At 41.3% G+C, this 15,395-nt stretch overlaps 1 protein-coding gene across 2 annotated transcripts in view; it reads left to right on the top strand.

The window, feature by feature from the left end:
- Positions 1-15,395, top strand: part of SLC41A2 (solute carrier family 41 member 2) — a 51,503-nt gene that overhangs the window by 20,855 nt on the left and 15,253 nt on the right. For both annotated transcript variants that reach the window (XM_079992671.1, XM_079992672.1), the window contains 4 exons: positions 1,677-1,821; positions 2,412-2,558; positions 6,933-7,080; positions 8,467-8,546. In XM_079992671.1, coding sequence (XP_079848797.1) covers positions 1,677-1,821; positions 2,412-2,558; positions 6,933-7,080; positions 8,467-8,546 — 520 coding nt within the window. The remainder of the gene's footprint in view (positions 1-1,676; positions 1,822-2,411; positions 2,559-6,932; positions 7,081-8,466; positions 8,547-15,395) is intronic.

The following is a 15,395-nucleotide window of genomic DNA, read 5'->3' as shown; positions in this document are numbered from 1 at the left end:
CCTTTCCCTTTACTTGTTCTTAAAATATAGTCTTAGGCCGTTCAAAAACGAATTCTCTGGCTCTAGTCCAAAATATGTTTATTTGCTGTGGTCTTAAAATGTTGGCCTTTCTAAGATAATTATTTGTTCCATATATTTTAATGGTTTAGACTGCAATTTAACCACACTTGTTAGGAAACAGGCCCGATTGAACTCAGTGAGCTTTACTTCTGAGGGAATATGGTTACGATTGGACTGCACATATTTTTAATTTTAAAGCTGATTTGCGTGTCTATGAAGAGAAAAGCAATAATAACTCAAATCAAAATCAGATCCCTCTATAAAACAAGGGGAAGAGAAATCCGGAGTCCCTAACACCGGTGGATGGTGCCTTGTACGCCTCCTTCAGCCAAGCTGGTGCCAAACTTATTGCTCTGCTTTCCTTTGGACCACATCAGTGAAGCCGAGAGGGGAGTATTCTTGTCTCAGCAGCCCAGGGCCTCCATATACACTGCCCAGGTTTGCAAAAGCAATGTGGGAGGCAGCAGTTATGAGTTACAGGTCTCTGCAGCCATAGCAGGCATTGTGATTCTCTATTGCCTTAACTTCAGCCCCAGAGGCGCACTCCACTGTCTCTTGAGACAGATAGATGCCAACCTAGATTTCTCCATGCCAATGCACCCCAGTTATTTTTAATTTAGCCCTGTGATCTTACTTACCTCTGCAGCTCCCATTCCCCTTTCATAACCTACATTCAGCAACTCAGTAGCATGATGAAGTTCTTCAGGCTTCTTGAATCCAAAGCATGGATTTTTATTTTATTTTGTAATAGAACAGTTCATTTAAGCTTGGTGTCTGCTAAAGAGAAAGCTGTAATTAACTCAAGCCTTCTTCAACTGGGACATGTTGAAGCCTTAGTTTCAGTGGTGGAAATAAGGCAGGGTATAAATAAACAAGTAAATAGCTAAATGAAATGTAGAAGCATTGTAGTATACTTCCAGTTTTCCATGTGCTATAGAAATCAATACACACACACACACACACAATTCTCACTACAGCCAACCAAAGACAACCAATCACACCCTAAGCTACCCCCAACGTCTCTCACCACCGAGGAAATACAACAAGCGAATAGTAAGAAAATCCATATAAGTAATGCTGACACAAGACCCCACACATACACTAAGTAGAAGAATAGAAGCACAACCACCCGATCCCACCCCACATACCATTCCCCCTCTTTCCCCCTCTTTCCTTCATAATTGTTTAAACCAGTTCATGAGCCAAGAACTTATACATTGACCACTAATAATGAACCATATGTTGCAGATATCACTCCATATTTATTATGCCATTTTTGTGATATACAAATGACATGGGAAAATTTGGTATACTTATTTGTATAATATTATTTTTGTCTATAAAACTTAGGAAAAAGAAAGAAAAGAAATCAATAAATGCTATCATGAAGCAGTTGGCTGTACACACGGCAGCTCTGTCCTTGCCCATTTTGGAAGCTGATGCTAAGGAAATTGGTTTTAGAACAAAAAGCCCATCTCTCATGGGTGTTCTACCATGATCTTGGCAGTTGCTTGGATTTCCTCATCATTTGTAAATGTTTTGTGCAGCAGAATGTTTATACAAAGGCAATTCTTGTGATGCAAATTCAATTTTCATTTTTATCTTCACTTCTTTAGGTGCAAGCAACTGTAGTTGGCTTCTTGGCAGCCGTGGCAGCCGTTATATTGGGCTGGATTCCTGAAGGCAAATACCGCCTTGATCACTCAGTCCTCTTGTGTTCTAGCAGTGTAGCAACAGCCTTCATAGCATCGCTTTTACAGGGTAAAAGAAACATTATGTTATAAAAAGTACTTAAATACAAAAACAATTCTAATAAACAGCAGTTTTGCAGCGTAAACGAGGCATATTGTTTAGACGAATAGTCAGTTTCATTCCACCTGTGTTCTAGCCCACCCGAAATAGAATAGAAATTAAGGTATTTTCCAGAGACTGCTTAACTTGCATTTAATAAGTGGATTTAAAAAAAAAAATCTATTGAGTGTTAGTCAAGTAATGTTCTTTGTCTGGTCTTTACAAAATTATCTCACGTGTTTGTTAAGTTGTGGATTGTTGATGGAAACATTTTAATGAATAGCATATGAGGTAATAATAATTACAAATTCAGCTCCAGTTGTTCAAACATGCATTCTGGAATTTACACCATTTAATTTTTAATCATTGTAAAAAAGCAAGTATTCATGCTCTAATAAGCAGAGCTGCTTTTAACATGGTGAGAAGGATGTAAATTAAATAGGAGCACTGCACTAAGCTGGAAAAACACCCAATTTTTTAAATTTGATCACTTCTTAAAGTTTTCCACTCTTACAATTGCAGCATGAGACCGATAAACTTTCTACTTCTGTTGGCTCTAGGAATAATAATGGTTGGAGTTATCGTTGGGTCAAAGAAGACTGGCATAAATCCTGACAATGTTGCAACACCCATTGCAGCGAGCTTTGGAGACCTTATCACTCTTGCCATACTTGCTTGGATAAGTCAGGGTCTTTATGATTGCCTTGGTGAGTATCGTGGTGCTTTTGAAAGGCAAATATCTCCCAACAGGCAAATATTTGCACATGTGAACAATATGCTGAATATCCACCCCCCACACCCCCGCTGGCTTTCTACCTGCATATTTGTTGTTGTTTATTGATTTGGTTTAGTTGGGAGCTTGCAATTCGTTAGCTCACAAAGGAGGCAGGCAGAGTAGTCCGCCTTGGCCTCTGCGCTCTACTACTGAACTCAACTGCTTAATTCGTTACTTTGGCTTGATGCTTTGTCATCGGGACTCAGAGCTTTTGTTCTAAATTTAAAGATTGCAGTTTATGCTTAATCCTTATCACACAATGCTTCATCTTACTAAGGAAACAGAAAGAGTTATTATTCGATCCATAGTATTGTACAGGGCACACAACCATCTGCAGAAAAACAGCAGCAGCAGCAGCAGCAGCAGCAGCAACAACAACAACAACAACAACTGTAAGACAGTCTTTACATGCAGTTTTTATTACCATAATCAATATTTGTGCAGCATCCCACATGCAGAGTATATGTATGAAGATAATCACACGAAGAAACTTGACTATTCTTTGTAACTAGATGATAGGCCTCTTACCGGGAGCTTAAACTGGGAGCTCTCTCAACTCTTTGGAGTCAGATATTGCAGCGTTGATGGGAAGATGCAGAGGAAAAGTATTTAGCATTGGGTAATCCCGATTACCCAAGCGTGGCCTAATGCGTGCAGATACGGGAGAAAAGAAAATGCACATTAGATATGGTAGATTAGGAAGAGTGGCTGCATAGCAAAGCAAATTGATTGTAAGCAATACAAACCAAAATGCAGACAGCGTAAGCACTGCAGCGAAATATATTTAGTGTGCTACATTATTTTTCTGTTGGATCCTAATTTGTACCTCCCCATAATGCTCCACTTGCTTTATTTTGCCAATTAAGAGTTTGTCTAAACTGGAAAAATAAACATTCTTTGCAATTGTCAGGGTTAGCAGTTTGGAGACAAGGAGGTACCACACAGGCTAATAGTTCAGTGGGGAAGCAGGCAGAGCATCAAAGCAGGTAAGCAAGAAAGTACGAGAGGAGTACAGTCTGTGTCCAAGTATGAGTTGCTCAAACTGAGGAACTAGGCTACAGCGGAACCTTGGGTTATGTACCGTTCTCCTTACGAATGCTTCAGGTAACAAGCTCCACTAACTCGGAAGTAGATGCTCCACTAACCTGGAAGTAGATGCCCCTAGTTGCGAACTTTGCCCCGGGATGCAAGCAGAAGTCGCGTGCCAGTGGCATGGCAGCAGCGGGAGGCCCCCATTAGCGAAAGCGCACCTCATGTTAATAATGGTTTCGGCTTAAGAACGGACCTCCAGAACGAATTAAGTTCATAACCGGAGGTACCATTGTACAGTCAGAAGCTTTGTTTACCATATTTATAGGCTACTGTAGAACAGCATTCCCTGGGCAATTCACAACAAGAAATAAAACAACTGAAAGTGTGATAACAATAGCATAAAATGCAGCTTACAGACAAGTCACAAAGAGCACAAAAGGAACCAGATTTAAAAGGCTGTGTGTGTGTGGATTTTGTTTGACACTGGAATGGGAATGAGACCATTTCAATTCCGCCAGGTGAGTCACTGGTGGGCCACCACTGCTGAAAACACCTTCCATGCCCCAGACCTCAACTGACAGGAGGAATTCAGAGATGAGCCTCCAAAGGTGTCAAGGTTTGGTAGATTTATGGTGGAAGCTTATCCTGGGACAGGGGGGACCCTTTAGACCAGGAGTGACTAACCAAAGCCTTCCAAATGTTGCTGGACTCCATTTCCAACAGCCCTAGCCAGAATGGCCTGTCGTCAGGGATGATGGAAGCTGTAGTCCAAAGACACAGGTTAGCCACATGCGTTTGAAACTTGCCTTTCCTTGCCTCTACTACTAGCTGTACAGCCGTTTTCTTGTCATTGCAGTAGCAGTCCTGAAGCCCGCAGGCTAGCAGTTCATTCCTCTGACAAAATGCTGCAGTGCTTTGTAAGGTGCCTTGGTCCTAGAGCTGAGGTCCTCTGTTTTGAGTCCCAGTGCCTTGAACAAACAAATATTTTCCATCCATCTATCATGGCAGGCATTTGGGAAGCGAGTGCATGTTTTATTGGGCTTGCTGCTCTGAAGATGATAAGATAATTTTCTGAAAACGTTCTGTTCTGTATAACAAGTTTGATTGCATTCTGGAGTAATGTTAGAATCCTTTTTTCCTTTTTGGTTAATAAAGTATAAATCTGCATGATTATCCCCTTGGAACACTAGAGGGCTCTATTGGGCTATAATTTGGACATCTTTTTGAAGCGATGGCTGCAGAAGTTTTAGTTTGAGAATCAATGGAATTAACTACCAAGTTAAATGTGTCTTCGATTAAAGTCCACTTTAGGTTCCTTTGCAGGGCGCAGTGGGATGTAGACCTTCCCAGATTATGAGTCCTGCAGTCTTTCCCCCATAATCCACAGTCATTAATACATTTTGCCGTGACTAAGACCTTTCCTAGATGTTTCTGTCCATCTCCTCTGCTTAGTCTTGCAAATAATCACTCCCATCAGATCTCACCGTTTCCAGCAGGAGAGGTGAGGAGTGTGTATCTTTGCTTGCTATAATCCTTGATCTCTCTCTTCCTGCCTACAAGACCTACTTGGCCACAGGCTGCCCCACCAGGTCCAGGGACTAGCAGCCAGCACTACTGAAAGTCTGATTCTATGAGAGCAAAACAGGAAAACCTGAAAAGTGCTTATCTGTGGCACATATTTTTCACTTTGTCATTGATTTTAGTAGAAGCAGAGATTCTTGTGCAGAATGTATTTTGGGGGGAAAACAACACTTCCATAAATGCAAAGTAACATTTCTACCTTTACATTCTGATAGGTTATTGTATTAATTGAAGGGGATTAAATCACAAATATGGCCGTTTGTTGTATCTTAGTCCTTGGGTTGTTGTAGCTATTAATAAGATTACTTACACAGGTTGCTGCTGATACTGCATCATACTTCTAGATCATTTGTTCATGAACAAGGAATATTTGCTATAGGATTCACTTGCTTCCCCAGCTCAAGAACCCTTTTGAGGCAATTGCACCTTCTTTTCTTCCCACAATGGTTTGAAGCTTACTGGACTGCTTTGCTCCAGTTCCCAGCCTCTTCATTGTGTTGCCTGGAAGGAGAGGAATATTGCCATGGGCATTACTGCGGGCTCTGATGTCAAAACATTCATTCAAGTCCCTATCATTTTTTTCCTGTGTTGTATCTCATTGCTGTTATTTTATTCTTGCTAAATTGTGAACAGGCCCAGCTGAGTAAAATAGTTCACTAGGACAGCACTGTTGTTATAGTATAATGTACAGTTATGAAAACGGGCTTGAATGTGGTTCAAAGGCCGTATGGTGTTGGACCAGAATAAACTGGGCAATCGTGATGTGTGAGCTCATCTTCTTGCATAGTTAGAAAGAAGAGGCGCAGATGGAAGGTTGGGAGATTAAATAAAGAACCAAGCACATACCGCTTTTAAGACTTCTAAAAATACCAAAATAATTCTGTAGTACCTCTTACTGAAACAATTAATTTAGTTGTCACAGTGAACGGATGAGAATGGATTTGTGCAAAGTAAACAGGCAGTCCTTAACACCGGATATTCTCTTGGCCTTCTTTAATACTGAAATGCTTTGAGACTTATCCTTGTTATTACTAGAGCTAATTGTGTTCTAGCTCTGCTAGAGCTAAATTACAATTGCACGAACAATTGCGCCCAGAATATTTCATATTCACTTGCGTTTTTAATTCTAAATTAATTTTACAAAAAACCCTGTATTTAAAATATGATTGGCAGTACCGGTACTTATTAATGCTTTAGGTTTGCCACTGGTGCATGTATTAAGCACGATCCCAAACTGCTGCTGTCTTTAGGTCTCAACAAAGGACTAGAATGCCTATTTGTAGAACAAATTGTTTGTGGCACAAATTGTAATTATTCAAACAGAAAATAAGATTCCTGAGACTGACACCCTAAGCCAGGCTTCCTCAACCTCAGCCCTCCAGATGTTTTGAGACTACAATTCCCATCATCCCTGACCACTGGTCCTGCTAGCTAGGGATCATGGGAGTTGTAGGCCAAAAACATATGGAGGGCTGAGGTTGAGGAAACCTGCCCTAAGCTTTCTTTCTTGGAGTTGAGGCCTAACTGATAACAATGGGAATTGTTCCCAATAAATTTGTTTAGGTGTGAGGAGTAAAAGGTTTGCAATCGACAGGTATTGTAGGGTATTATTTTCTCTAATATGGTATAAGAATAATATATAAAACTGTAAAAAAAATATAAATAAACATGCTTTTTTATTTATTTATTGCAGAGAAATATTATTATATATCTCCTTTAGCTGGTGCCTTTTTCTTGGCTCTGACTCCTATGTGGATTGTAATTGCTGCTAAACACCCAGCTACAAGAACTGTCCTCTATTCAGGGTGGGAGCCCGTTATAACTGCTATGGTCATAAGCAGGTAAGTAAACTGCATTATAGCTGAGTACAGGACATATTTTTTAAGGGACCCAACAATATGCAGAGCTTAACTGAAGTTAAGTACATTTATGTCCCACTGACTTCATTGGGAAAATTAAGCTGCACTTTATTGTATTATTCTTATTATTCTTATTATTCTTATTATTCTTATTATTCTTATTATTTAATTATTCATTGAATTTATATCCTGCCCTTCCTCCCCAAATAACACAATTTCAAAGCAAAAACAAAGCAAACAACATTCTGAAACAGCTAAACCATTCTAAAAACAATTGCAATGAAAAACATTTAAAAGTACCATATTTTTTGGTGTATATGACACCCCCTATTTTTTTTAACCCAAAATTAAGAAATTTAGTTGTTTAGCTTTTTGGTGGGGTTGGGGAGGTCACTTCCGCCAGTTGCTCACCCATCTGCCCGCCACTGCCAATCATTTGCCACAGCCACTGCTGATTGCACACCTCGCCACAGCCGCCAATTGTCTGCCCACTCACCGCCACCAACAGCCCACCCTCCCACTTGCCGCAGCCATCAATCACCTGTTTGCCTCACCACAGCCACCTATTGCCTGCCCAATTGCCGCAGCCACAGCCAATTGCCAGCAGGCCTTGCCTCAGCCACCAATCACCCGCCCAGTCGCCACTGCCAATCTCCTGCTTGCTGCTGCCATTAATCGCACGTTCCCCCCCCCCCTGCATTCACCATCTGTGTATAAGACGACACCCAATTTTTGCCTAATTTCTTTTAGCAAAAAGCATCATCTTATACATGGGGAAAATACCGTAGTTACAATTTAAAACATTCTTGCATCCGATGATTTTGTGGTTGATAGGCTCAATTTTCTTCAGAGGCCAAACACCTAGGTAAACAAAAATGTGTTCAGATTCCTGAAAGTTAATAATGGTGGAGACAGGCACACCTCACAAGGGAAGGCATTTCATCTTGTCCATTTTAAATCCGTGGAACTTAAATGTATTATTTGTGTTTTTCATACCAACAAGTCTATAACTGCTGACTTGCATGCTGGAACTGGTTTGTGGGCCAAACTTTGTTGTATTTTCAGGTCTGGGGAGGAGAATTTACAATAAATTATAATTATGTTAATGTTTTAAGTGATCCTTTATGCAGCTCTCCCACAAATCAATGAATCGTTTCTCTTCCAGGAATGCTAAGAACCTGTAATATTTTTGGTAGATCTGTTTCTATAATTTCATAGAGCAAAAATATAATAAACCCCAGGCAGACAGTAGAGTAATATAGAGTTTCCAGAATAGTTTTTTTTAAAAAAATAACATTGTTCCTAGAATTGAAATTATTTTTAGCATTCTGTCTGACTGTGTTTCAAACCTTGAACTTTCTTTTTCAGTATTGGTGGCCTTATTCTGGACACAACTGTATCTGATCCTAATTTGGTTGGGATTGTTGTTTATACTCCAGTAATCAATGGTAAGGCAGACACAGGGTTTCTTAAAATTGCTGTGGCTCAATGCATGCTGGTGAGATAAAAGAATATTCTAGACTAAATTGAGACATAAGTGGGTGGGTATCTACTACTGTACGGTCACACTATAATTTCAGAGTAAAAACAGTTCCTGGTTTTGTGTTGCAACACAGGAAAAGATAAATATACATTCAGACTGTGAGCGAGAATGAATTATTATTATTTTTAAAAAAAAGCTGTCATGGTTTATACATTTAGAACCCCCAAAACAGATTTTAAAATATTATCCTAGAAATGTACACTTGTATCCATTTGTGTAGGTAGAAAGTGCCTTTAGTATCTTCAAAATATTGTAACATTGCTACAGTCCAATGTGCCCCATCAATACACCTAAGCAATTACGTTCCATTATTCCGAATCATTCATAGAGATGAGATTATATACCACACACCTTTCAAGTACAGTTTATTAGATAATATGTAATAGCATGAAAAAGGACAGCAGGGTATTAGAATAGCTTTGCAAAGTGGTGGTGTTGAGTGAATGAAATAGTATTGATTTTGTCTGTGTGTGCACATACATTTTAAAAGCATATGGAGAAGTATATTGGAAACCTTCCAGTTATTTAAATGTAGATCTTCTTCGGAATCTTGGCAGTTAATGAATTCCACAGGCCTCCAAGCAGCATTGTGTCAAGGCTTCAGAAAATGTTCGAAAGAACGTTTTGTCCAACTGACATTTGTTCATTCTTGGCTTCCAACTTGAAAGGGAATTGCCATCAATAAAATAGATTAGACTAGCCATGCCTCTTACTGGAAGCCCACTTCCTCAGACTGAAGGCTGTGTGTTTGCACTGACCTCTTCCCACAGGATTAGCCTGTGCAATATATTAGCATGACAGAGCACATTATTTTCCAACTAGATTTCAACTTCCTTCTAGATTATCGGGGCCAGTCCATGTTGAGTCCTCCTCCACCCCACTCTCTAATGTGTAGCACAAAGTACCTTAGTGCCCTGATATCCTTAGTCTGCATATTTTCCCACTCCACTGTGCAAAGCTGGCCTATGAGGGCAAGGAAACACTTAGCACAGTGATATCAAGTCATTCTATAACATGCACTGTACATTGGTACCTTGGGTTAAGTACTTAATTCATTCTGGAGGTCCGTTCTTAACCTGAAACTGTTCTTAACCTGAAGCACCACTTTAGCTAATGGGGCCTCCTGCTGCCGCTGCGCCGCCACTGCACGATTTCTGTTCTTATCCTGAAGCAAAGTTCTTACCCTGAAGCACTATTTCTGGGTTAGCGGAGTGTGTAACCTGAAGTGTATGTAACCTGAAGTGTATGTAACCCAAGGTACCACTGTACTGCATTATTGGGGCAGGGGAAAGAAATAACTTAATCAGAGGCTGCCATTTTTCTACCTGGCGTTGTTCCTCTTTAGTGCTTTAGTTTGCAGTCTTGCCAGGCAGGTTCTCCTTAATGTGATTAATTAAAGCACACTTGGGAAGTCTGAGGAGTGATTTCTTGCCCCTCTCATTTTAGACGTTTCCCTTCCTTTCATTACATACACACTCTAGGTTTTTCTTTTTCTTTCCTCAAGGTAAGGCCACCAAAGACTTACTTTTAAAAATCTGGATTTTAAAACTTGCTGCCTTAGGGGCACTTCACATTTTGCTGCCATTCTATTTGCGTGTTCAAGGTTTGTGTTTCTAAGCTGTCCTTTTCAGTGGCAAGTGTAGCAGCTTTCATTTAAACTTGAATTTCTTGCCCATGTGCATAGCGCAGGAACTGTGGTTTTAAGAAAAATGCCAACCATCTCAAGCCTCTCACACAAAAATCACATGTTTGGCACCACAGAGTTTTCCTGCTATAGACTTTAAAAACATCTTAAAAGACTTACTGTGACAGCTCGTCCCCCCTCACTTAGAGACAACTAGCTACAGTATTGTTGGGATATGTCATATTTTGAGGTGGAGAACCAAAGTAATTTAAACAAACACAGTTATTTTTCTTTTCACTAAGGACTCCTCTAATAGTCTGATCTAGGACATAAGAGCAGTGTCACAGAATGTCACTTCTCAGGTGCATTCCAACCACATTACTTTTGAGAAAATATGCATAGGGTCAACCTATATGGCATCAGTGGGAAACTTTCAGCCCATGGCTCCAATTTGGCCTGCCAGGCCCCTCAAAATGCCAATCATTTAACACCGCCATTCAATAACTTCAGTGTGCCCTTCTACCTTCTGTGACTTTCTAGGGTTAGAATTAAAATCTTAACATATATATATTTCATACAAGTCTCACTAAGATTGAGAAGGACTAGAATGTACAATATGCAAAATGTATGTAACAGTAGTACCCCAGGTTACATAAGCTTCAGGTTAGAGACTCTGCTAACCCAGAAATAGTGCTTCAGGTTAAGAACTTTGCTTCAGGATGAGAACAGAAATCGTGCTCCGGTGGCGCGGCGGCAGCAGGAGGCCCCCATTAGCTAAAGTGGTGCTTCAGGTTAAGAACAGTTTCAGGTTAAGTACAGACCTCCGGAACGAATTAAGTACTTAACCCGAGGTACCACTGTAAAACGCATTTTAAGAAATGAACAGTTGTTTTGTCCCTGCCCGCTGTTACCTCTGCCTCCTCCTTCCTCTCGTCCTGCCTTCCATCAGAATGTGGCTCCTGAAAGGTTAGCCACATTGAATCCGGACCTTAAGCTGAAAATGGTTCTGGTGCTGCAGAGGAACACCATGTTTCAAGCAGAAAAGTATCATCACAAATTATTTTTGCCTTTGAGATGTCAAAGGGCTGGTACCCTCCGGCTTCCCAAAATACTTAAACTGTTCTATTATTATGTACTATTTGCTGCCAGTTGCTGTGTCCAGAATTGTTGCGCCGTGCTTTTGTGCAGCAATCTGTGGCTCCTATCTGATGTTTTAATGTCTTCATATCCATTTTCCTGTCTTGTAATAGCAGTAATAAGAATAAGAATGCCCTGGGATCATGAATTGTTGAAGGGTGGGTTAGAAATCGAAATAACAATTACAGTGGCACCTCGGGTTACAGAGGCTTCAGGTTACAGACGCTTCGAGTTACAGGCTCCGCTAACTCAGAAATAGTACCTCTGGTTAAGAACTTGGCTTCAGGATGAGAACAGAAATTGTGTGGCGGTAGGCCCCATTAGCTAAAGTGGTACCTCAGGTTAAGAACAGTTTCCGGTTAAGAACGGACTTCCAGAACGAATTAAGTTAAGTGGTACCCAAGGTACCACTGTAAAGGAATAAATAAGTATGTCTTTAAAGAAATAATACATTAGGTGGGGAATTTTGACAGACTTTAGGCTACTGGTTCTTTATGAACATCTTTGGCAAAGAGGAACTACTTGAGATTTTGAGCATTAGGCACCTTCACTTGTTTTTGCCAACCACCCTTAAGCTGACGTTGTTACGCATTGCAGGCACAGCTGTGATGAGCTCGGTTAAAGAGAAAAACGACATTAAACTGGAATTGCAGTTCATAGTTTTTACATGTGAATGTTAAGAAATCAGCAGGGCAATGGTATACAGGTCTACTCAGTCCCATGGACTTGCAAAATCATTCCTTATAATATCGGGGTACACCTCAATAGGAATAATGTGTGCTTTGAGCACTGAGGGCTGTGCAAAGCAAGGCTGGGAAACTAACTGCCCTCTGAATGCTGCTGGACTCTACCCACGTTGTGTGGAGGCTGATGAGAGGTGGCAGCCAACATCTGGAGGGCCACAGGTTTTCCACCCCGGTGGGAAGTCTTTATGCCTGTATTCAGAAGCTTTCCCCCCCTTCATATGGTCAGTTTTTGAGTTTCTATAGCCAAACCTGTTTAAAAGAGGTCATTCAGTTGCAAAAGATTTGTGCTAATAATTTGGTATATGGACAAGCTGTTGTGTTCACAAGCTAATCTCTACCACATGTACATATTTAATAGCTTTCTACTACTCTTCTTGAGGTAATTAGTCTGTTGAACAAGTCAGGTAATTCAACAGGCATGTTAGCAGAGAAGCTATTAGAAGCTAAAACAAATTGTCCATTATGTAAAAACAAAACAAAAAACCCCCAAGAAATCCTTACTTCTTGAAGGAAACAAGATCAAATTAAAAGTTCAAAATAATATAGAATAGTTTTAAACTTGTAACACACAAGTCCTTTAAGAACTAATAACAAGATTTGAGAGCATGCTGTACACCAATGGCAAAAGGCAATGGTTTCTATTTTTTGACTTACTAATAAGGGTCAGACTAGACATGACCCCATTTTCCTTAATAGTTTTGTAGTTCATTGCCTTGTGCTTATGTTGTTGTATTAAGGATATTATATATTTTTTTGTTTTGTTTTTTTAAGAACTGGTATGCCACCAAGGAATCTGCTGGGCAAAGAACAGTTTTTTTTAATGTGCATTCTCACAGTTTTTGTTTATAATTTAAACTTTACTGTAGCTGCATGGGGGCTTCAAATTTAATCAGAACAGTAGTTTGCGGGGACTTAAATCTTTCCTCTCAGGCTACTTCTGTGATCAAAATTGCCTTTTTTTAACTGCTTTTTCTCCCTTGGTACTATGGGGGAGGGGGGCACCAGATCCATGTATCTTTTTCCTCACAGGAAGAAGAGCAGTTGGCTGAGGCAATTTTGTTGGGGGAAATGGCCTGAGAGAAAAGAGTTAAGCACCTTCTCCTCCTGCCTCACCATTCCAATCAACTCCAGAGCCCCTGATGGTTGCAATAAAGAAAATAGGAGGCACACGGCATGTCTCTAACATCACAGTGAGCTGCACACCATTCAAGAACTTGTAAGAAATCCCTACGACTGGTTTTAAGGGCTTTAAGGTTTTTCTGTAAGCCTGCACCAAGAGAGAAAGTGAAATTCAGCTCCTGTATTAACTCACCACTTCTTGATCATTGCCAAATCACAAGGCTGGAGTGACACAAAGGGCAGAAATCCACTGTTGAGAGCTAGACAGGGCTCTCATGGGCTTTTTGGCCTGTCCACCTCCCACCTGTCCACATGCGAACTCTGCATAGGCCTGGCCAAGGGTCACCGTGGTCAAGTATTTGCTGAGGGTCCACACTCCAGATCCTGGGCCTGCTGCTGCAAGGAGGTAGAGTCACTAAGGGCCTATCTACACTTACCTTTCCTATGCTCTTTCTAGGAACCATCCAAACTGCAAAGCTCTGAATCTGAGCCCCCCCCCCCGTGAAAACCTGCTCTTTAAAGCTCAATCAGAGCAAACAGCAGTCCGTGGAAAACCCAAATTGGCATTTGCTCTGATTGAGTGCTAAGGAATAGGTTTTCACAGGGTAAGCTTTGGGGGGGGGGGAACCAACCAAACCCCACACTCAGACACAGAGGAACAGTGCAAAAGGGAAGAGTGGATAAGTCCTAAGGTAGAGGGGCCCATGGAGATGTCTTGCCCAAGGACCCTCCCAAACCTTGAGCTGACACAGCACAGCCCATCCTCTCTCTAGGCTTCTGTGTTGTCTTAGTTATGTTTTCCCCTTGGGTCCTCTTTTCTTTATGTCTGCTGCCCTTCTTTCTAGCCTACTACCAGCTTTCTCCTGCTTTTTTGAAAGCCATCTTGTCTATTGACTGGTCTTTCTAGAATACAGCTGTTCCTGTTCCTCCTCCTCTTAAGCACCCTCTCCCTGAGTAGCCCTTTACTACTCCGGTTCCATGTCTCCAATAGTACTTTCCTCTCCTCCTTACTGTAAGTATCTCCAAATGCGGCAGCTAGACTGGTGACTGGGAGCAGCCACCAAGACCACATAACACCAGTCTTGAAAGACCTACATTGGCTCCCAGTAGGTTTCCAAGCACAATTCAAAGTGTTGGTGCCGACCTTTAAAGCCCTAAACGGCCTCAGCCCAGTATACCTGAAGAAGCGTCTCCACCCCCACTGTTCAGCTCGGACACTCAGGTCCAGCGCTGAGGGCCTTCTGACGGTTCCCTCACTGCGAGAAGCCAAGTTACAGGGAATTTCCGAGCACAATTCAAAGTGCTGGTGTTGACCTTTAAAGCCCTAAACAGCCTCGGTCCAGTATACCTGAAGGAGCGTCTCCACCCCCATTGTTCTGCCCGGACGCTGAGGTCCAGCGCCGAGGGCCTTCTGGTGGTTCCCTCATTGCGAGAAGCAAAACTACAGGGAACCAGGCAGAGGGCCTTCTTGGTAGTGGCGCCTGCCCTGTGGAACGCCCTCCCATCAGATGTCAAAGAAATAAACAACTGTATGACGTTTGGAAGACATCTGAAGGCAGCCCTGTTTAGGGAAGTTTTAATGACTGATGTTTTAATGTATTTTAAATCTTTTGTTGGAAGCTGCCCAGAGTGGCTGGGGAAACCCAGCCAGATGGGCAGGGTATAAATATATTATTATTATTATTATTATTATTATTATTATTATTATTATTGCCTGCTTTGCATCCTTTCTCCAATCCCCTTGCCTCAGGGCTCTCTGTTCCTCAGCTCTTCTTTCTCCTCAACCCTTAGCCACCCCATCCCCTCTGCAAGGCTTTCACCGACAGAATCCGAGAGTGCAAATTGCTTTATTCCCCAGAGTAACTGAGTGGTCTGAACCACCACCTGCTCAGCCCCTCCGTTGCAGAGGACTCACTCCTACAAGCACAATATGATTCTAGAATGTGTTACATAAATGGAACTTAGGAGTCTTGAGTCATTTTCCAAAGCCTTATCACTTTCACATGATATGTTGAAACAATTGCATTTGTGTTATGGAATGGTAGTGCTTACACTTCTGTACTCCTTTGGATTGAATGGTTTGAGAGCCATTGAACAAAAAGTAAAAAGAAAGGTAATGATTGCCTCC

Source organism: Podarcis cretensis (assembly GCF_951804945.1).
Source record: "Podarcis cretensis genome assembly, chromosome: 10".
NCBI lineage: Eukaryota > Metazoa > Chordata > Lepidosauria > Squamata > Lacertidae > Podarcis > Podarcis cretensis.
This window is presented reverse-complemented; position numbering and strand designations above follow the sequence as displayed.